At 37.6% G+C, this 21,459-nt stretch overlaps 2 protein-coding genes across 5 annotated transcripts in view; one reads left to right on the top strand and one right to left on the bottom strand.

The window, feature by feature from the left end:
• Positions 1-2,880: 2,880 nt before the first annotated feature.
• ARV1 (ARV1 homolog, fatty acid homeostasis modulator) lies at positions 2,881-13,009 on the bottom strand. The gene is made up of 5 exons (XM_063307163.1): positions 12,829-13,009; positions 8,396-8,515; positions 6,232-6,385; positions 5,055-5,279; positions 2,881-3,295 (listed from the first exon to the last, which is right to left on the bottom strand). The coding sequence occupies exons 1-5, from the start codon at positions 12,925-12,927 to the stop codon at positions 3,189-3,191; spliced, it is 705 nt and encodes a 234-aa protein (XP_063163233.1). The 5' UTR covers positions 12,928-13,009; the 3' UTR covers positions 2,881-3,188.
• Positions 13,010-13,175: 166 nt separating this feature from the next.
• The window catches only part of TTC13 (tetratricopeptide repeat domain 13), a 33,399-nt gene continuing 25,115 nt past the window's right edge, over positions 13,176-21,459 (top strand). For all 4 annotated transcript variants that reach the window (XR_010068211.1, XM_063307150.1, XM_063307138.1 and 1 more), the window contains exons 1-6: positions 13,176-13,395; positions 16,037-16,131; positions 16,258-16,333; positions 16,765-16,835; positions 18,232-18,297; positions 18,800-18,892. Coding sequence is in view for 3 of the 4 variants with exons in the window: in XM_063307150.1 (XP_063163220.1) it covers positions 13,182-13,395; positions 16,037-16,131; positions 16,258-16,333; positions 16,765-16,835; positions 18,232-18,297; positions 18,800-18,892 (615 nt within the window). In the remaining variant the exon portion in view is untranslated. The remainder of the gene's footprint in view (positions 13,396-16,036; positions 16,132-16,257; positions 16,334-16,764; positions 16,836-18,231; positions 18,298-18,799; positions 18,893-21,459) is intronic.

The following is a 21,459-nucleotide window of genomic DNA, read 5'->3' as shown; positions in this document are numbered from 1 at the left end:
TCAAAAAGAAGTTGATATGTGCTTCATTGATTATAGAATGGCCTTTGATTATGCTGATGATGTCAAGTGTAGAAAAATGGGAATCCCAGAACATCTCTTTGTCCTCATAAGAAATTTATATTCAGGTCAGGAAGCCACAGCACGGAGAGAATATGGGGAAACAGACTGGCTCCAGGTTGACAAAGGAATGCGACAAGGCTCACTCCTCCCCTTATTAATTCAACCTATAAGCTGAATATATATTAAGAGAAGTTGGACTGGAAGAAGATGAGCATGGTTTTAAAATTGGAAAAAGAAAACAAACAAATAGATCATTAAACAAATTAACCCAGAATTCTTGCTTGAGGCACAAATGAACAGGCTGAAGTCCACATATCTTAAAGCTGCCAAGGTTGAGAAATACTGGGTGCACCATTGGAAGCCCTGAAGGACCTGGCTGGGGATAGATCATCCTGGAGAAAATCTCTATATGGTTGCTAAGAACTGACTTGATGGCACATAATCAATCAATCAATCATGATGGCAAGAATAATCTTCCTATTCAAGGCAGATATCAGTGACTTGATAAATATATTGGTGAATACTACAGGATAATATTCCAAAGTTCAGTATAGCTTTCTGAATTAATCAGCCACTAAAACCAGGAAATTACAATAATTTGATAGTCCAGCTAGTTCAGGAAATGATCTGTCCATGAAAACAATGGAATTTGTGCCATTCTTACTTATAGATCATCCCCTTCTAGTTCTGAGCAGAACAACAGTAACCCCTCTCCAATAATATCTTGCAAGATCATCACCCTGTCAACATAAAAGATGTAAGATCACATTCTTGCAAAATTTGGCAAGTGTCTGTGATTAGTTATTAAAAAATGTTTTTTACATTTTTCTTTTGGTGCTTCCATCGGGGGAACATGCAGTAACTTCATGGCTACCAATAGTCCGCAGACCTTTGGGAATCCTTGGTCTAGATGATTTAGAATTTATTAAACAGATAGCTTCAGACCTACTTTATGCACTACCAATTCCACACAAAAAGTACAGTATTTACTGCATATAGAAACTTAAACTGGAAACCTCCAAATCTCGTACTGGACCATCACAACCCATCTTCAGGGAAAATTAAACAGTTTTTAGATCCTAGCCTAAGCTTCTAAAGTTAAATATTGAGGAATACTCCATTTGCTTTCTATTGTTTACTTCACACAGCATTCCTGTTATTTTGTTAGACTGTGAGTTTTAAAAAGTCAGTGCTCTGCATCTGCTCTTATCTATTTTAATTGAAACGTAACATAGAAAATAAGCAAATATAAAAATTAGACATAATCTCAGATGCCATATCAATAACACTGTCAAATCAATCATCAAGTGCAATTATATTGTAATCAAAGAAATCAGGAGCCAGTTGGGTCTAGCGGTTAAGCTGCTGGGCTAGGAACCAGGAGACGGAGAGTTCTAGTCCCGCCTTAGGCATGGAAGCCGGCTGGGTGACCTTGGGCCAGTCACTCTCTCTCAGCCGCACCCACCTCACAGGGTTGCTGTTGTGGGAAAAATAGGAGGAGGAAGGAGTATCAGGTATGTTCGCCACATTGAGTTATTTATAAAAATAATAAAGGTGGGATAGAAAATAAATAAATAAATAAATAAAATTTGGTCAGTTGCTTTTATTACTCCTGAAGAAAAACCACACCTACTTCTGACAAAGGATAAAGTCCTTGAATTTGCATGGTTATATGAATATAATTTAAAAATGTAAAGTTCTCTAATATCTATGCACATAATTTAGTGTAATACAGTTGCAAAGCCAGATATGCTTTCTATTCTACATTGAGTGACAGCTTACCCAAACTGCATGCTTTGGAAAGAAGAGATGAACAGGAAATTACTTTTACAGTTAATAGCGTCCTATAATTCCTAATAAACTCTGTTCCAGGTGCCTCTGATTACTTTCCTCCCAGTAAGTATGGTATTGATTAAACATTCACTGCTAAAGAGAGAGAACAATCTACCAATAATTTTGCATCTCAAAAACTTGCTTGGCTTTAAAATAATTTAAATCAGACAATATTGGCTCTTATTATCCTGTATTGGCCTAAACTGATTCCAGTTTGGAACTGGAATTAAACATTCATATAAACTAGAACTTTTCTTCTCAGTGACAGTCCCACAAGTTATTTCCACTGGAGCCATTTCAAACAGGGCTAATTTAAAACTAATTTTCAAATCAGTTTTAGCGCAGATTCAATTCATGCTCGGGGCAGATAAGCTCAGAATAAATCACATAGGCTTATGTTTACTTATCTGGGAGTAAATACAATTCAGGGTGACTTTTTCTGAGAAAGCATGCATTGGATGATATTGCCAAACTTACTTTTAATGAAGCAATATCAAAATTCAACAGTATTAGCTCAACTCCTGTTAACTTGACTTACTCCTAAATAAGTGGGTACAATCCTAACTCCATTTCTTAAAAAAAAAAGGGGGGGTTGCCTTTAAGCATAAGAAAACTAAAGATTTATAAACAAGTCTACAAAATTATATTTATTATTTGGAGGATCTATGAACATCAACTTAAAGGTATGATTGTTCCACAAAAAAAAAAATGTTTCCGGTGTTTCCAGTAGCATAATTGCCAGAAATGTCGAAGTGATATCTTTGCAAAGCCAGCTTAATATTACTTTGTCTGTGGTGTGGCTGTCTGAACACACCTTTGGGTCAGACTGGTTTTTTTCCCCTGTTGTTTTAAAGTTGTTTTGTCTCTTTTTAGTATGATCATTTTCTTTTTTGTTCTTTTTTAATGAAACAATCACACACCTTTTTCTTTTAAATACAAAGTAACCCAGGAGGAAAACAGAACACAGCTACGTAATCTGAAACTATATAAAACAGCAATATTCTTACTTTAATACAACTCGATCACATTAAAAATAGCAAAATTAAGTTATAAAAATTAAATATCAGTGCATCATTCCTAAATTAGTATGGGCTGATTGGCTGATCTGGTATAGAAAGAATCATTTCGTGCGAGATGGGCGGTGATGAACTTTGAAATATAAATAAATAAATAAATTTACATTCAACATTTCTTTACTACTTTGTTTAGAACTATGATGAAGTGAATGATTTCAAAGGGAAAATTTTCTACATCTTCAAATATTTCCACTACCATCATAAGGAAACAAGATTGTCTCAGACAGTCCATCCTACATTCTGGAACAAGCAGATGATGCCATTTTCGAAAATTAATCCATTCAAAATGACCATCAGACACAGTTTGCGGCTAATATTCAAAGTAACTGCAAAAGAAAATAAAAATAGAACGCGGTTATGGAAAATAGGTTTCCATAAGGATAAGAAACAAATTAGCATGGACAAATGTTATTTCTGATTAATGAGATGGTTTTGACTTGGCTGACCTTGTTTGGGCTCAGAAGCTAAGCAGGGATGGGCCTGCTTCGTACTTGGATGCAAGATCACCGAGGCTATAAACCTGACAGGGATGTTAAAAAACATCTTAGAAGAGGGCAACGGCAAACCACTTCTGTACTGCTGCCAAGAAATCTTCATAGATCTATTCATGAAGTCACCAGGAGTCAAGCTCAACTTGAAGGAGATTTTACTTTTGCAATGAATGAAGTCTACAGGGCTAGAAACAATATGTGATGCTAGACCAGGTTGCAAACTTAAACCAGTAATTTAAGTCATAAAAGCTCTGATGAATTGGTGGAGTTTTAGCCTAGTTTAAGTCTAAGTCTAGGTTGTCTGAAAGTATAAGTAGCAGGCTTCAGGTTTATTTTACCAGCCCCTCTTAATTTAAATTAGCCTTTCCTTCTAATCACCTGTAATAATTAAAAAAAAAACAGCTTAACAAAGGGAACAATTCCATGGCCTTAGGAGGTGATAGTGGGGCTTACAGATGCAGAGGAAACTGTACTGATAAAGGCCAGCAGGCAAGGCAACACAACTGTCACTGAAGACTGTACAATATGGCTTAGCCTGTTGTGAGAAGCCAGTTAGTGACTCAACAAGACATTAGATGAGAAAGCTGAATGCCTTGGAACGTATTACTACTACAGGATTGCTTATTAACCTTTCTTCTTTACCCAGAAAGGCATTATATTAAGTTTTTTCAATGTAAAATTTGGAATATGTAATTACCACATACATAAAAAGGCAAAGGAAATCAAATCTGAATTCTGTAACCGGTTGACATATTTAATTGTGAAATCATATGTAAAATCCATATGTAAAATCATTGGAGTGTTGTATATGTAATAAGCCTTTCCTTGCTGAGCGCAACTGCTTGTTAGTATCCTTTGTACATTAGGAAAATGAGTAATCTAGTAATATTCAGTTCTGATATTCTTTTCAAATATAGCTATTTAATATTAATAGTGATATTCAAGATCCACTTACACCCACATCAGTATTATATTGGCATATGTAAAATAGTTATTAAATTTTATTTTAAAAACTTGACATTTGGAAAGGAATCTTACTCCTTCTCAAGCATCTGACAAAGACAAAATAGGGGGGGAAATTATTCAAAATTACTGGCCCAGCAGTGGTATTGTTTGAGTTTCTTAAAAACTCAGACAACATAGAGAATATAGAACTTAAGTCCATATCTGGAATTTACTCATATTTCACTGGCAAAGAGCTAGAAAAATAAATCCCAGGACAGTAAAGGATACTGTATATGAATAAAGTCACTCTTATCTATTTGTTCCAAGATAAAATTAACAACAAAATCTCAGATACAGAAACTAAAACATTTGTTATATATTTAAGCCACTGTTTTAATTATGGTTTTTACTAGAATCAAAGTTTATGTTTGCAGCTTTTGCTGTCTTTTACATACTATATAAATGTCTATGTATTCAGGTCTATAGTAAAGAAATTAAATAGCAAGAGTTTCTATTCTCTAAATACAGTTTCCTTCCCTAATGTTTTAAATCTTATCGCTGTATGTCTCTGTCTGTTTCAAGCAGTGGAAACTCAGCTGGAAAATCTGAACAGCATTACTGTAATAGTGAAGTTAAATTAGAAAAATACCTCTAATTGCTTGAAAGTTTGATGTCAAGACAAACACTTTAATGAGCTTGAGACACAGATGAGTGTAGTCATGCTCCCAAATAACTGCTGGAATCAGTAGAAGTTTTCCATAGCTGGATAACAGCAATGCTTTCAGAAGAAATATGCAATCTGCCTTGGTTTTCAGGGCAACAGATCTTACTAACCACAGAGCAGCGAAGATGCCAATCAAAAATGCAGTTTGTTCTGAGTGTGAGATGGGTAAAAGTAGAAAAAAAATTATTTAGAGAAAGAGCTGAGTTCATAAAATGCTTGTTAAATAGTTATACAGCATTCTACTACATCTACTCACATGCTTTTTAATTTTCTTTTGGAAGGCATGCATTTTGGTTTGGATTAGGCATTAAAAACTAGTAAGTTAGATATTGTAGTTCCAAGCCATTTAACATGCTAGCTGTCTAACACAAAAGGCCTCCTACTACCTAGAAAGCTTCACCGACCAATTTTGGATTGACATAAGCTAGCTGAAAAGTTAGGGCTACCATATCTGGGCTGCAAAAATCTGACAGCTACTAGATTTCAACAACGAGTAATAGTTTTCTATACCTCTTTCCTGCCATCTAAAGGTCATCAGATTTTTGCAGCCCAGATATATTAGCACAAAGAAAAACAGGCTGTCTTGCTGTTGTAGCAGTTATTATATTTATTAATTTGTTTTGTTATTGGTATTTCTATCCAAAACATCTCCAAGCAGCATACAAAAGAAAGATATCAGAATCCTTGATTTTTACTAATTCAAACAATTGTAGTTTAGACAAGCATTTCCAGTTTTGGAGAATCTGAGGAAAAAATATTTTCTGAAAAGCCATGGGATTTAGGATTGAGCTGGGATTTGCCCTTGTGTCTCCTAGGTCCTTTCCAAACACTGTCTCCTGGAAAATGTCTACATTCATAAACATTGTGCCCTACTATCTTTAGACATGCTTATTCATTCAAACTGATGGTGTGTTGCAATCTTTTGACGGTCAGATATCTTCCAGCCAAATTTGATGAAAGCAAGAGAAATACTGGCTACATGAATATATATCAGAAGACATATAACAATTTTAGTGCACTTGAAGCAACTGTAAATGTTGAAATGCTGCTTTTTTAAAAATACTAGAAACAATATTTGGCCACAGCAAATATTTGATCTTACCGAAAGATGCTATTCCAAACATTCGATAAAAATCCCATTCTTTGGCATATCTAATTAAATCATCAGGATCGGTACTTTGACTTGAATCCTGTAACTGCAGCCACCTGAGATAAGCTTCACAAAGTAAACAGAATATGCAAAGTTTTCCATGAAACTGCAGTAGGAAAGAATATTAATGTCAGATGCAAATGCATTCAAAATAATTTATCAACCACAGAACTATAAGCATGGTAGTCTTATGGCTTCTTACTAGTACGAGCACAAAGGCCTGTATAGGTCATTGAAGAACAGCTAACCAAGCTGTGGGACATACTTTGATGTCATACATTAAAAGTGAATCTGACAGAGAATTCAGCTCAGACTAGAAACCAGTTCTAGACTACAACTTAATTCATGGATTTGTACCACATCCAGACTTTGGGTTTCTCTACATATAGAGCCTATATTTTAACTTTACAAGATACCTAAATCAGAACAGATTCTTAGTGATATGGGTTGAATTTATTATGGCTATAATTCTATTAGGTTTACTGTATGTTGTGTTGACCATGTTTCTTGATATTTGTTCATAGCTTAATAGTGATTTTTGGTCTTTTAAAGCAATACAATACATTCAGTTCTTTATAGCTAATGATGTACTGGACAACTATAACAAAATCCAGCTTTACCCCCCAGCACAGGTGGGCAAATTCCAGAGTTCAATACTCCAGCAGGGCCCACTGCAGTGAATACTTTGTCCCCTGAGCCCCTGCCATCCCTTACCACGCTTCTCTTTTTGACAGACTTCCACCAAGGGGTTCTCCCCTAGGCTTACTGTGATAAACGTGGCCAGAGTGTGATCAGCTATCTAGAAGCCAAGTGACTATAATCACCAGTTCGGAGATGGGCATAAATATGATGGTGTTAAGCATAATATTGTGAAGTATAAATACATGTTAGCTATCAAACACTAAACGGAAACAAGCACTAAATTGACTTCCAACTGACCGACTATGGCATAATAAACCAGGCAGCCCAGGCGTATAGAAAGAATGGAAAGAGTAGGAGCAACAGTAAGAGATGTCAGAGGAGTGCTGATAGTAGTAGGTCAAAGGAACATTCAAGCCAGGAGTCAGGAAATTCCAGTCAAAACAATTAGCCTACCGAGCAACAGCATCAAACTGCAATGTACAGAGCAGGGTTTCTCAACCAGGGTTCTGTGGAACTCTAGGGTTCCACAAGAGATCGCTAGGAGTTCCCTGAGAGATCAAGATTTATTTAAAAAAGTATTTCAGATTTGGGCAACTTCACATTAAGGAAGTTTCATTTTTTATTTTCAGTTTAAGAACACTGTTAATGCATATAGACAGGCCTACCCATGAAACGAATATAGTAATTTTGTAACTTCTGGCCTCTAATTGAGCCTGACTGTCCAGGGGTTCCCCAAGGGCTGAAAAATATGTCAAGGGTTCCTCCAGGGTCAAAAGGTTGAGAAAGGCTGGTCTAGACAGACCTGCAAAAAAGGTAGATTTTATGAAGGTCTCTGTCATGAGTAAGGATGGCGAGCAGGGGGCTCCCATCCAGACTGTCAAGCGCATGCGTAGCACTGAGGAATTGGTCAGCCATTCAAAGAGACACAGATCGGGACCGCCTTAACCTTTGGGGTTTATATGTCTGGGTTTTCCCACGCTTCTTCAGTTTGTTAGGATTCTTGTTAAGTACTAGCAATAAATATTAGAAACCAGTTCCTTGTCTCAGCGTGTTTCCTGGCTGTTAGGACATCAATCCTAACAAACTCCTACTCCCATCGAAAGAGGGAGGAACAAGAAATTAAGGAGATACGTTTGGAATGTCTTCAGAAAACCAAGAAATGCGGCTCGCCATCCTTACTCATGACAGTCTCTCTACATACAATGTAGCTATCAAGAGCCATGCTGTTTTAAAGTGGCGATACTTCTCCAGTGCAGCTCTAAAGGGCACTAAGTGTGCTTCATTTTGACCAGTTCCTTGACCAGCACAGAACTACAAAACTGAAATCAAAACCAATACACAGCTTTTGGAATAGGAAGCCAATTAAAGTTAATATTGCCAGGTCCAGAACAAGTTAGCTCTTTCATTAGCTTGGAGCAAGATTGACAGATCCTATTGCAAATTAAGACAAGAAGCAGACACAACAGGAACGTACGTTTATCTTTGTATTGAATAAGATATGTCTGTAAGCTTGTGCTTTGCATAAGATAGCATTAATTAAGATGATGACAGGATCATATTCTATATATTTGTCCACTGGCTTCTGGCAGGATTTCTGAAAGTAACAAAGCAAAAGCAAAGTTTAAAAAGCCAGTAATATTACAGAGATGAAACACTTACTAAAAGTTCTTAAGAATTTTTAAAGGTCTGTTATGAATAAAGGGGTAATCTTAAGATTTATATTGTAGTTTTCACAAAGTAACATTTCGGCCACAACAGCAAAAGTAAATAATTGATACTTTATTATTTTTTACCCAGTATTAAGTTTAGCAAGGGTAAAAATCAAGCAGGAATGGCTCCCTGATATGCAATGTTTTACCCATCAAGGCAAGTTAAGACACCTAGAGTATGCTTTTTGAAGGTAAAGAGAAATGATTTCAAGAAATAATTTAAACAATTTAAACAGAAATAAGGAATAGTCACAGAAGTTTATTGCACAGTATAAAAATATTGACAGTGACAGTGGTTGGGGAAGAAAGAATAGGAAAGGAAAGGAAAAAAATAAAAAAGGTGAGTCGACTTGCATGTTTTTTTTTCTTATAGGCATATTTTTTTCTTTTGCTTTTCTAATTTTTTTTAAAAAAAATTAATCACTATATTAAATCTGTTTCTGAATTCTCACCTCAACCATCGCTTCAGTGTACAGCTTATGCAACAGTAGTAATGATAATAATTTTTAAAAAGATAAATAACATATATGTATGCATTCTATTCTTCCCCACTTTTCCCTTTGTTTTGTTTTACCTGTTGCTTTTTATATAATTAATGAAAACAAAAAATATATTTAAAAAATTAGCCAGGGTACAGATTTAAATACTTCAGGGACGCAACAAATGCAAACGGTACATTAAACTGCAAGAAATAAAGGAGTGCTCTAGAAGTTTCTGGAGTTACATTGCTAAGATTGAAAACATGCATTCTTGTGAAGAACTTTAACTTGTTTTAGTACTTCATTATATACCATCAAAATATATGCATCTTAACCCCAGATGAAGAGAAGCTTATGGTTTGCTTATAAGATAATCTATGAGGATCATAAAAACGTGATTTGGTCTTTCAGCACAGGAAGTACAGATGCATTCCAGACATACACCAGTCATAGATCATGAGGGGGTCGTACGCTGCAGCGGTGGAAAAAGCAGTTTTAATACTGGGGTTATTAGGAAATGGACAGCAAATCTGATCTTGCCACTATATGTCTATTGCACAATCACATATTGTTGTACGGTTCCTGATATTTATCTTAAAAATAATACAGAGCTGAAAAAGATAAGGATTAAGAAAGGATAAACCACCTTTTGATGGCTGAGGGCCTCATTTTAATATTTGGGGACATTTTAAGGGGTGTTGAGGTTGAGTGATTATGCAAAATGGGCATAGCTATGTTATAGACATGGACAGGAATGAGATTTCTTTCCCTCTTGGTTTGGAGGCTAGTCCCCCGTGCCCGCACTAAGCCTATTTTAGTTCTTAAACTAACATTAGTATGCTTTGTACTTCAAAATGGCAGGAAATTGTCTCATCCATTTTTGGCAATCATGACTGTTTCAGTTTGTGAAGCCTTTTGAATTTTCAATATTTCTGAATAAATATGACCTCAGACGAGATCTGTTTTCCACATACAAGTCCTGCAACTAGATAAAGAGAACCGAATTAAACAAATGGGTCAAAAACATTATACTTGTTCATTTATTTATTGAAGTAAATGATCCAAAGTTTCGTGTGTGTGTGTGGCAAAAGTATGTGAACCTTTGCTTTCGGTAACTGGTGTCCCCCCCTTGGGGGGGGACTGCAACTAAACATTTCCAATAACTGTTGATCAGTCCTGCATTTTAGCCCATTCCTCCTTACAGAACAGCTACAAGGGGTGTTGGTGGGCTTCCTCACATGAACTGCCCATTTCAGGTCCTTCCACAACATTTCTATAGGATTAAGGTCAGGACTTGGACTTGGCCATTCCAAAACATTAACTTTCTTCTGCTTTAACCAATCTTTGGTCATACAACTTGTGTGTTTTGGGTCGTTGTCTTATTGCATGACTCAGTTTCTTTTGAGCTTCAGTTCATGGACAGATACCCTGACATTTTCCTGTAGAATTTGCTGGTACAATTCAGAATTCATAGTTCCATCAACGATCGCAAGCCATCCTGCTCCAGAGGCAGCAAAGCAGGCCCAAACCATGATACTGCCACCCCCGTGTTTCACAGACAGGATAAAGTTCTTATGCTGGAATGCAGTGTTTGCCTTTTGCCAAACACAATGCTTTTCATTCAAGCCAAAAAATTCTGTTTTGGTCTCATCCGTCCACAGAACATTCTTCCAACAGCTTCTAGCTTATCCATGTGGTCTTTCACAAACTGTAGATGGGCAGCAATATTCTTTTTGGAGACCAGTGCCCCTCTTCTTGCAACTCTGCCATGAACATCACTGTTGTTCAGTGTTCTCCAGATGGTGGTCTCATGGACACTGACAACAGCCAATGCAAGAGAGGCCTTTAGTTCCTCAGACATTACCCTGGGCTTCTTCGAGACCTCCTGGAGTATTACGTGCCTTGCTCTTGGTTAGTCAACCGCTCCTGGGGAGGGTAACAATGGTGTTGAATTGCCTCCATTTGTACACAATCTGCCAGACCATTTTGAGAGCATGTGAAAGAAGATGATAAAGCCAATGATGGGACTTTTAAATCAAACATCATGTTGCCAAATATTGTGCTACGGACTGTAATTCTCCTCACCTTTGATTGTTCCTTGGCTTTTTAAAGGGCAGGCAATGGATTGGTGGAATCTAAAGTCTTTGGAAATAATTTTGTAATCTTTTCCAGCCTGGTGAGCATCAACAACTGCTTTTCAAAGATCCTTAGAAATCTCCTTTGTTTGAGTCATGACACACTTCCACATACCTGTGTTGAAAAGATCAAACTTTGATAGTGAATACCCAAAATTCTGTTCTTTAAATAAGGCAGGACCTCCCACACTCATACCTGATTATTATCCCATATACTGAAACACCTGACTCTAATTTCCCCTTCAAATAAACGGATAATCCTAGAGGTTCACATACTTTTGCCACATACAAATATGTAGCTTTGGATATTTTCCTCAATAAATAAATGAACAAGTATGTTTTTGACTCATTTGTTTAATTGGGTTCTCTTTATCTAGTTTTAGGACTTATGTGGAAAACAGATCATGTTTTAGGTTATATTTATGCAGAAATATTGAAAATTCAAAAGGGTACACAAACTTTTGAGCACCACTGTATTATTACCAAGCAGGTGTCCTCCATCTCATCTGTGCATTTGATTTCAATGAAACACTAAATATATTTATTTAAAAAAAGTTTATAAAAATATCTGTAGTCAAGTGAGATCATAAAAAGCCAGCTGAATTAAGCCTCACTAGAATAATACTGGCATAGATTGGACTAGAAAAGAATTAATTACATGGAAAAACCAGATAGCCAGGAGTTTGATAAGCATGAGAGTAATATCAGAGAGATGAATCATGGTAATGTTTAATCAAATATTGTGTGAAATCCATTAAGGAACAGATTGTTTTAACAATATGTTAAATGATGTTCACAGTTTTCAAAACAAGGCACCCACAAAGCACATTCTGACATCCATGTTAGGCTCAATGAACTTTCTACCATTACAGTTTTACATCCCCTAATAAATCTTACCAACACATAACAGGACATCTAGGTTAATCAAGATTATGTTGAGTATCCCGTACATGTTCTCAGAGATATAAACACTAGTCTTACTTTAGGATGAGGAATCATCTGAGCAAATGTCCTGCAAGCTCTAAGCCAGGGTTTCCCAAGCTGTGAGGTGTACCTCCCTTGGGGTGGTGCAGACAGAGTCCAGGGGAGGTAGGAAGAACCTTTTAGTTACATTGTTACAATAAACCCAGCTTTCCTAGTTTCATTGTTCATTTGTGTTCATTCTGGTGTTTGGATTTTTGGGGGAGGTGTGTATATTAAGATTACACTAAAGCAGTGTTTCTCAACCTCGGCAACTTTAAGATGGGTGTACTTCAACTCCCAGAATTATCCAGCCAGCATGCTGGGGAAAACGTTTCAGCAAAACGTTTAGGAATCCGTGCTTGAAGGCCTTCAAATATCTCTAGGCTGTAAAGGACTGAATGTTGAAGAGCAATAAAAACTCACTGTGAATAAGATGGAATTAGTACTAAATCTGAAGGTAAGATTTCAAAGTTCAGGAGGAATGGCAATGCACTTCTCCTTAAGCATCAGGCTGGCAATTTGAGGATCCTCTTGGACCCGGTACTAATGCTGGGTAACTACATAATATCACTGCAAGGTGGACACATCAATTCGAAATTCCTGTTTCTTCACATAACTCACGCAGATAGAGATCCGCAACACACCACGTTGATAATCCTTGTACAGCTCAGTCGCTTTTGTACTGCACTCAATGCACCGGTAACAGCCAGACTCCTCCATCTTCCCAGAGAGAACAAACCACAAAAGCTCCTTCCGAGGGTGTTTTACTTCATTCGCTTCCGGATTCCGCTAGCAGAGCTGAGAACCTGCGGGGCATCTCGGTATTCGTAGTTTTGCGCTCGATACAGAGCGCAGCAAAAGTCTGGGCGCAGAACTACCATTCCCAGAAAAGAACTCGCTCGCCCACTAGCTGCCGGGACTCTGGGAGGGAAATGCGGAAAAGGTAGATTAATCTGCGCAGGCGTGTTAGGAAGATGGCACCTGCATGTGGTGCTCGGAGATCCTGGCGGATCGTCGCGGCGCTGAGGCTGCTTTGTACGCTGCTGGCGGTTAGCCGGCCGTTGCTGGTTCCGGCTGAGCAGTACCCGTCGTTGTCCCTGCGCCATCAGCAAGGGAGCAGTTGCTGCCCGAGGTTGTGGGTGCCTGATTGGGATGGGGAGCAATACGCGGCAGCTGCCGGAGACGGTGGTGAGTAATGGGCAGAAAGGAGGATCTGGCCAGTTTCTGTTGGGAGAGACGTAGGATGGCCTGGGCCGGTTTCGACTGCAGAAGGGCGAGTCCATGGTGTTGTTGCATCCTTTCACCCAAAGGTCCTGCAGTCAGGGAATGGGCTACATCAGTGTTTTTCTAGCTTGGCAACTTTAAGATGTGTGGACTTCAACTCCCAGAATTCCTTCCTCCCATTCAGTCCTTTGCAGCCTGGAGATATTTGAATGCCTTCGAGCACGGGTTCCTAAACGTTTTGCTGAAACGTTTTCCCCAGCATGCTGGCTGGGGAATTCTAGGAGTTGAAGTCCACGCATCTTAGAGTTGCCAAGTTGGAAAACACTGGGCTACATGATGCCTGAAGAGTTGCAAGGGCTGGAATCCAACAGGAGCTTGGGGAAGGCTCAACAGTTCTTCCCAGCTGCATTTTTCTAGGAGCTAAAATGCAGAGGTAATCTTGCGAGGGGATTGCATCCTTGCAAGGACGAGGCAGTCAGTTACAGGCCGTTTGAAGATAAATGGGCTTGCATCCAGGACAACAGCATTAGGCAAGAGAATTAATGGAATTTGCTATCTGGGCCAGTTGTATGGGATGAGTTTCAGTTGTTAGGCTTGATGAGGACGGCAGTTGGTTATGTTTGGCTCAACCTTAATCCTTCCTGGCTTTGTTCGCCTTACAGAAAGATGATGGGTCGTTGGGTCTAACAGGTTGGAGATACCTTTTTGAGGGAGGTGGTGGTAGTAACCTCTTCAAAGGAGATGATTAGGCTGCTGTGAAGAAACCTTACCTGAAACAGGAAGATAAAAACAATTGTAGGTTGTCTGCTAACACCTCTTTTCATAGCATGATACTTGAACTGATCTTGATGATCCTTTTCAGGCACACTTGGAGAAGACTGGTTTTCTTTCTTTATTTCTATCCAGTTTCATGCCTGGCTTGGCAGATAACACCTTAAATGTCTTCTCTTGAGAAATTGAGGTTGGGAGTGCAGTTCTGTTGATTGTTTGGGGTCCCTCAATGTTTTTTCATATCAGTGATACCCTTCTGGATCAATTCAAAATGCTATGATTAAGTTAAAAGCTGCTGAAATGGCTTTGACCAGGTAATCTAAAGGAGAATTGCTTTCTGTGTTGATTTACCAGGCTCCTAAGATCCTTCCCTAGGCCTTTCTCTAGCTACTGTAGTCCAGTGAGGTATGAGAGATTGTGAAGAGGTTGAGAAAGAAATGGGAGGAACTCTAGACATAACATTCAACAGATGGGAGAGGAGTTTGTTAGTAACTTATTTCATAAATGGCAGCTCAGTCCAGGTTGCAAAAGAAAGAAAAAGAAGAGATGCAAATTTTTAAAAGAAACTACACCCCAATGAATTCATTAATAGAAGAGGGCTGGAGGTTGAAGTCTATGTGATTCTTGCTCCTTGATTGTCCCCTTTAGGATGGGGCTAGGATGCTGATAGTTCCATGTTATTCTTTAATGAATGATGATAATGGAAGGACCAGAGATGAGTTTTTTTTAAAAATTGTACACCATTCTGAATGAATGTGATCAGAGGACAAAGGTATTCTGTTAGGAGTCATGAATGGATGACGGAGACCAGGATGAGAGAGAACAGAAAAAGTGATCGGTCCATTCAGCGACCCAAGAATGAATGAAAATGATAATCTCCTTAGAAAAACTGTTCTGAATACTGTATGTGATTTGCTTATTCATACATATACATGGCAAAAGACTGAATATAAAACTAAAAGCATTATTGATTGTTTATGATGAAAGATAGAGATAATTTATGAGGGACACAGTGGTGAGGAGGGTCTGAATGTGGGACAGAACTTTATTTTTTAATTTTTTTTCCAAGAGTAAATCTTTGGAAGAAAAGAAATGAAAGAAACATGAATAAAAGCCAGGCAATTGCAGGAACAGAAAATGGGGCCTTTATGAAAAAGTATTACTAATTACTCTTTCCAACAGAATGAAATGGGCTTAAGGAAAGAGGATTTGGAAGTTGGAGCAGCAAAAAGAATTTTGGTTATGGAGAGCTGCAGAAGTGTGTGGAGTTAATGTAATTGGATGTATGAAAAACAATAATTGGAAGTATGAAGTGGAGAGGGCTGTGAAAGGAAAACAGTCATATAATAATAGATTGCTGCAAAAATGAGGGTGAGAGAAATATGTTGGATAATATACATATATATATAGAGAAAGAGTTAGTTGCAAAGAATGTGGTCAGAGAACAAGGAATAGTTAAGGTTAAAAGAGGCTGAGAAAATACAGAGCAATTTTGATGGAAATAAAAAAAAAGAGTATTTTGAAGTATGTTAAGGGGACTAAGCAAGGAGTGAATGAAATTAAAAATAAAAAGGGGAAATGATTCGGAAGTGAAGTGAGTGAATGTTGAAATGAATATTTTAAAGATTTGTGTGGGGATGATAGTAAGTTAGTTAGTTCTTCCCTAGAGCCAATCTACTGTGATAAACTTATAATTAGGACATTATCCAGTATTGGAACAATTGATCTAGAAATGCTCTTTCCATGTCTAAACATCACCACTCTCTTTATTTAAATTCCCCTTAACTTTCTGAGGTGAATGTACCAATTAACAGTAACAATATTTCCATTTTAGACTCATCATTTTTGCACTTTCATGATTCAGACTGTGAACTACAAGGGTCTTCATCTTGTGAACCTCTGCTTTCTTGCACTACAGAAAAACTTTTGGTAGGTTTATTATTTGTGTTCAGGAAGAAGAATGCTGAAAACAACTTGCAGTATAACTTCAGTTTAATTGTTCTATAATGTTTGCTTTAGAGTTGTTAATTTAATGCATTAAAACATTTTTTGCAGAGCCAAGCAAAAACACTTGCCAAAGGGAAAAAAATTCCATTTGCTACAGATGATGACTATACAAATGAAGAATTAGGTAAGATGCAATATCAGTATTTTCTAAGTTGGTTTCATTTGTAAGTGAACTGAGCCACAAGGAATGATGAACAAACCCTGTAGATCACCGCAGCTGAAGGAGGTGGGTTCCCGTGTATGATATATTCAAGCGTGGCATGAGCTAAAATACTGCCCCGTGTAGTTCATTAATATCTTCATTGATTGGTAGTAAGTCTTATGCAAGCAATGCATTGATATTTTACTTGCAAGATGGCATTCTATTTAGGTAACTGGGATTAGTATATTTACTGAGTGTTGTATAATAGTATTTGATCAGGAAATTGGGTCATCCCAAATATCTGGTTTTCAGGATTTACAGTACAGTTCCTTGTGTGATTTTCAGCAATCCTTATATATATGCCAAATGTGTAATTTACAGAAATTTAATAACCTAAAACATTATTTTGGCAGCTATTGCTTATGTATTGATTGGCAATGGCCAATATGAGGAAGCAATACAACACTTTTCAACAATGCTTCAGGTAACATCTTTTTTACATTTTTATTAAACTTTAGTAAAAGAGTTTCCCCAAAAAGGCACCTTCTTCGTTGGGGAAGAGTGACAGAGGGTAATATAAACTTAATATAGAAAACAGGCTTTTAGGATTGAATTAGCACTTAAAATATAATGTATTCCCATATTTGGGCAGAAGACATTGTGGAGCTGCTTGTATTCAGTCAGAGAAAATATGGCTCAAAGAAAATTATAGGAAATAATTTCTATGGGTGAAATCCAGTGACATCTTTCTGTAGGTGAAAGCAGTTTTCACTTGTGGAATTGAAGTCTCCACGTATCCTCTGGAGTAGGTTTTGAAGATTTATTTGGAATTACAGGGCATTTCAAATTTAGGAAAAAGTGAAGCAAAGTCCTTTTGTATAAGTAGATGTCTTGGAAACTGCCATATATGAAAATACATTTTTTTTTTACACTAGGAGTATACAGCCAGTTGGGGTATCAAGGGTTGCATGCAGTGGTAGATGGTGGTTTGGTATATGCACATCCATGCATATAATGTCTCTGCTGGAATGAAAATCACAGTCCCCCCCAGCTGTGAAGCAGCTTTGATTAGTTGATTGCAAGAGACTTGAGATGGACTACAGGTAGTCCTCGCTTAATAACCACAATCGGAACCCACAACTCTGTCTCTAAGCAATGTGGTCGTTAAGTGAGAACTATGTAATTGCGATGGACCTATAACCTCACTGCCACTGTGGTTATCAAGCAGATCACCTGCAGTCATTAAGTGAGACATCACGTGACTGCAATTTGTGATTTTACTGCTGGCTTCTCCATTGTCTTTGCTTGTCAGAAGCCGGCTGTGAAGCTCGCAAATAGTGATCACGTGACCGTGGGATGCTGCGATGGTTGTAAACACCCTCTGGTTGCGAAGTGCCCAAATCTCAATTATGTGACCACGGGGATGCTGCAACAGTTGTAAGTGCAAGGATCAATTGCAAAGTTACTTTTTCAGTGCTGTTGTAACTTTGAACTGTTGCTAATCAGGACAGTCGTTAAGTGAGGACTACCTGCAATCTGTCCAGTAACCAGAGTTTCCTAGAATTTACAAGGTTACTTAAATCATTAAAAGCTGTAAATATAATAGTTTATTATTGTCTTATTATTTATTATTATATTAATAGACAGGAAAGTTATGCAAATAAAAAGCTGTTATGAAGGCCTTTAAAATCAAAGCTAAATGTAACGATGTGAGCAAAAGTTGCAAAAGCCACATGCATCAACCCCTAAGTGCAGATATCATGGGTGTTCTTTTTTTTTCCAGTTTGTGTTAAACATTATGGCCTTCTTAGTTGTGGAATTTGCTGTTAAAACATATGCATTACAGTATTCTAAAGATCACTTGACTTTGCTCTGCATAGGAACAACCAGAGCTCATCAGTGCAATTTATGGGCAAGGGATAGCATATGGAAAGAAAAGGCAACATGTGAGTACTTAACGTATTTGAAGCAGCGGACAATAATTACAGTGCTTTATTTATTTATTTATTTGTCATATTTTTATCTTGGAAGTGTGCAAACCCTTGTGAATTCAGAATGTTTCAAGCTCAAAATGGATTATTCTGTGCTTTTAGCAAAACCAAAATCATTCTTCACCTCAGCTTCTGATTTCAAGGTGTACATGGAAGTTCTGCTGGAAATCACCCAGTGAGCTAAGAAACTCTAGTCCTGTAACCAAAGACTTAGATGGAAGCCACACTACTTTCATCTTCAAAATATTGTTGAGGATGAACATGAAAAAGAAGTATTTCAACAAGTCATAGAGCTGTATTTGTCGTATCAAAAGTTCCCTTCTCTTAGCACGTATAAAACAGTCCATATGAAAGTGGTTGGTTTGATGCCTTTGGTATTGTTCATTCTAAACCCTGTGAACCTAACTTCACTTTAATTAAACTAAATATACTAAAGCTTACATCCATTATTTCCCAGGGTATTAAAAATGCAGAGCTTGCTTTGTTTGAACTAAATAAAGTAATTAGTCTGGCACCAGATCATCCTGAAGTGTTTGAACAGCGAGCAGAGGTACTTTTCCCCTTTTAAAATACTCTTTGATGTCTATATTTTTCCTCGTTTTTAAATTATTGAAAGTTCTTTATTGTTGAAAATTATTGTCTTAAATGCAATGTAACTACTATATGCATTTTATGCCATCTATATAATTCTAAGGGTAACACATAGTGTTTATTAAACTTTGTTATAGAGTACTTTATACAATTATCAATGCTGTGGAGTCCTTGGTGCTCTCTGAGCTTGGTTGTTTGCTTGCAGACGTTTCATTAGCTGACTAGGTAACATGATCAGTGCTAATGAGTGTGGGGTTTGCTCCCTGTTTATATACAGTAGCTTGCCCTGCCAGTGTTGGTGGAGGTGTGGTACTGTTATTAAAGATGGAGCTAGGTTACTTGTGGGACTTTGCCTCTCCTCAATAGTTTCTGCCCATCCACCAGATCTGGCAGAGTGGGCATGCTCTGGGTCGTCTTGGTGAGGTAGTGTCACCTGGTGGGTCCTAGAAAACAGGCCCTTTCTTGTTGAGAACCCCAGCTTGTTGGCCTTTTGGAAGGCTGTGAAGACCTGACTTTTTCCCTAGGCACTGTTGCCAGGCTGTTAGTTTGGGAGCTTTGACATGGATGTACTGTGTAGGTATTTTGTGTTTTTAATGAGTGGGCCTCAACAACCCATTGTTGTTGATCTTTTATATGGTATGTTCGCCGCCCAGAGTATTGTTGGATAGATGGTTGGCCTTACAAATTTGATTAATATATAAAAAAATAAATAAGGGACTTCCAGACTGCTGGAGCACCAGAGTAGACTTCTTGGTCTTTCTTGTTAAAATATGAAACAGGAATCATGATGCTATCCTGTAAAGAAGGAAACTCTTTAGGTTTGTCATCAAGAACCTTTGTTTGCTCAATATTGTAAAATACAACATAAAATCTGACTAACAAATAGATGCATCTTTAAGTAGCTCAAAGGAGCAATTCTAAATGGAGCTGGACGAATAAGGCAGAGAGTCCTTCCTGGACATTCTGCTTGGCTTAGTCTATGAAGAATGCTGCATGTGTAATAAGGTAGAACCAAGATGGCATGATAAATCATAGAGAGGAGAAAGAGCATTTGATAAGCAGTGCTGTTGCTGTGAAAGAAAGCCTGAAAGACTAATTGATTTGGAGTAGAAACTCTGAAATTGTGCAGTACTGACAATTTGTTGGTGGGGAGGGGGTGATTGTCAGGGGTGAGAATGTACTTGGGCTCTAGCAGGCAGGAGTGGCCTGCCCACTGCCCTTATTAAGAAATCTGAGTAAATAGAAATACTTTCATCTATCTAATACTTTGATTATATCAAAACTGTGTTCTGGAAACAGTTTAATTAGAATTATTGTGTAAACAAACCAGCCTTCAAAGAGCATGTAAATATAATTTATTCTTTTTATGTGTCTGTGTATATGAAGTTGTGTGTGACAAATGCAGCATTTTTTATAATATTTGTACACATGGGCTTGGAATATTTTAAATAAATGCACCATTTCAATATAGCCCCAAGATCCTTTTTCTTCCCAAATCACTAACTGTCTAACAGTAAATAGCCTTCTTTTAGAAGGGGAAATAAGTAAACAGCCTTGTTTTAGAAAGGAAAATAATATCTATCTCTTCACTGCACAGTATTATTTGAACATTACTTCTGTTTTCTTGGCGACCAAAGATGGAACTGACAGCAAAGGGTTAACATCACCTCTTCCAACTAGCAGGCAGATCTTAAGTCCATGAAGAAAACTCTTTCCCTTCAGTCACATGGATTAACTAAGTGTAGTTCAACATCTTGTTTATTGAATAACTAGATAACCCTGTGACCCATTGGGTCATTCTTTGAGAGGGAGGTAGTGCAGTCTGTTGTGACCAGGATGAACATTAAATTTTAGGCCAACCGTATTTTTTTTTTACCTCAATGCTGGATGGTCCCATGATCATCTAAGAAGAGTATATATCATAAATAGAAAAATAATAGTAGTGGCAAACGAATTTCAACGGTAAGTCAATATTTACTTACCTAAACAAACAGAATGACCACAGGTGGGCAAAAAAGCACTGGGAGCGGGAGCGACTTCTTACTTCTTGCTGGCTTCCCCGTTGACTTTGCTTGTGAGAAGCTGGCAGGGACTGTCGGAAATCATGATCATGTGACTGCAGGGACACTGCAGCAGCCACAACTTTGCGAATAAAACTGGTCTGAACATCCTGGAAATTTCAATTCCACTGGAGTAATGAGTCTCAGATTTTTTTAATGCATTCTTTAAGTTAGAGGATTTTAGGTACCTTGATTGAAAAATTGTTGCAGTATAATGCACCGTTTGGGCTAACCTGTGGGTATAAACAGATAAACACAATGAGAGTTTTAGTAGTATATAGATTCACTACATGGCAAAAACAAAAACAAAAACTTGCCACTGGCAAGAACATATGGGGTATGGAAGAACAATATTAGCAAACACAGTATTTAATTATTTGATCCTGGAACTGATTGCTCACAGATGTGTATCTAAGGTATCTTCAATAAGAAGGCCTGATTGCAATGTGCAGGTAGGCCTCTGAGA

Source organism: Candoia aspera, chromosome 1 (genome assembly GCF_035149785.1).
Source record: "Candoia aspera isolate rCanAsp1 chromosome 1, rCanAsp1.hap2, whole genome shotgun sequence".
Classification (NCBI taxonomy): domain Eukaryota; kingdom Metazoa; phylum Chordata; class Lepidosauria; order Squamata; family Boidae; genus Candoia; species Candoia aspera.
Note: the sequence above shows the minus strand (reverse complement) of the source record. Positions and strands in the feature narration are given on the sequence as shown.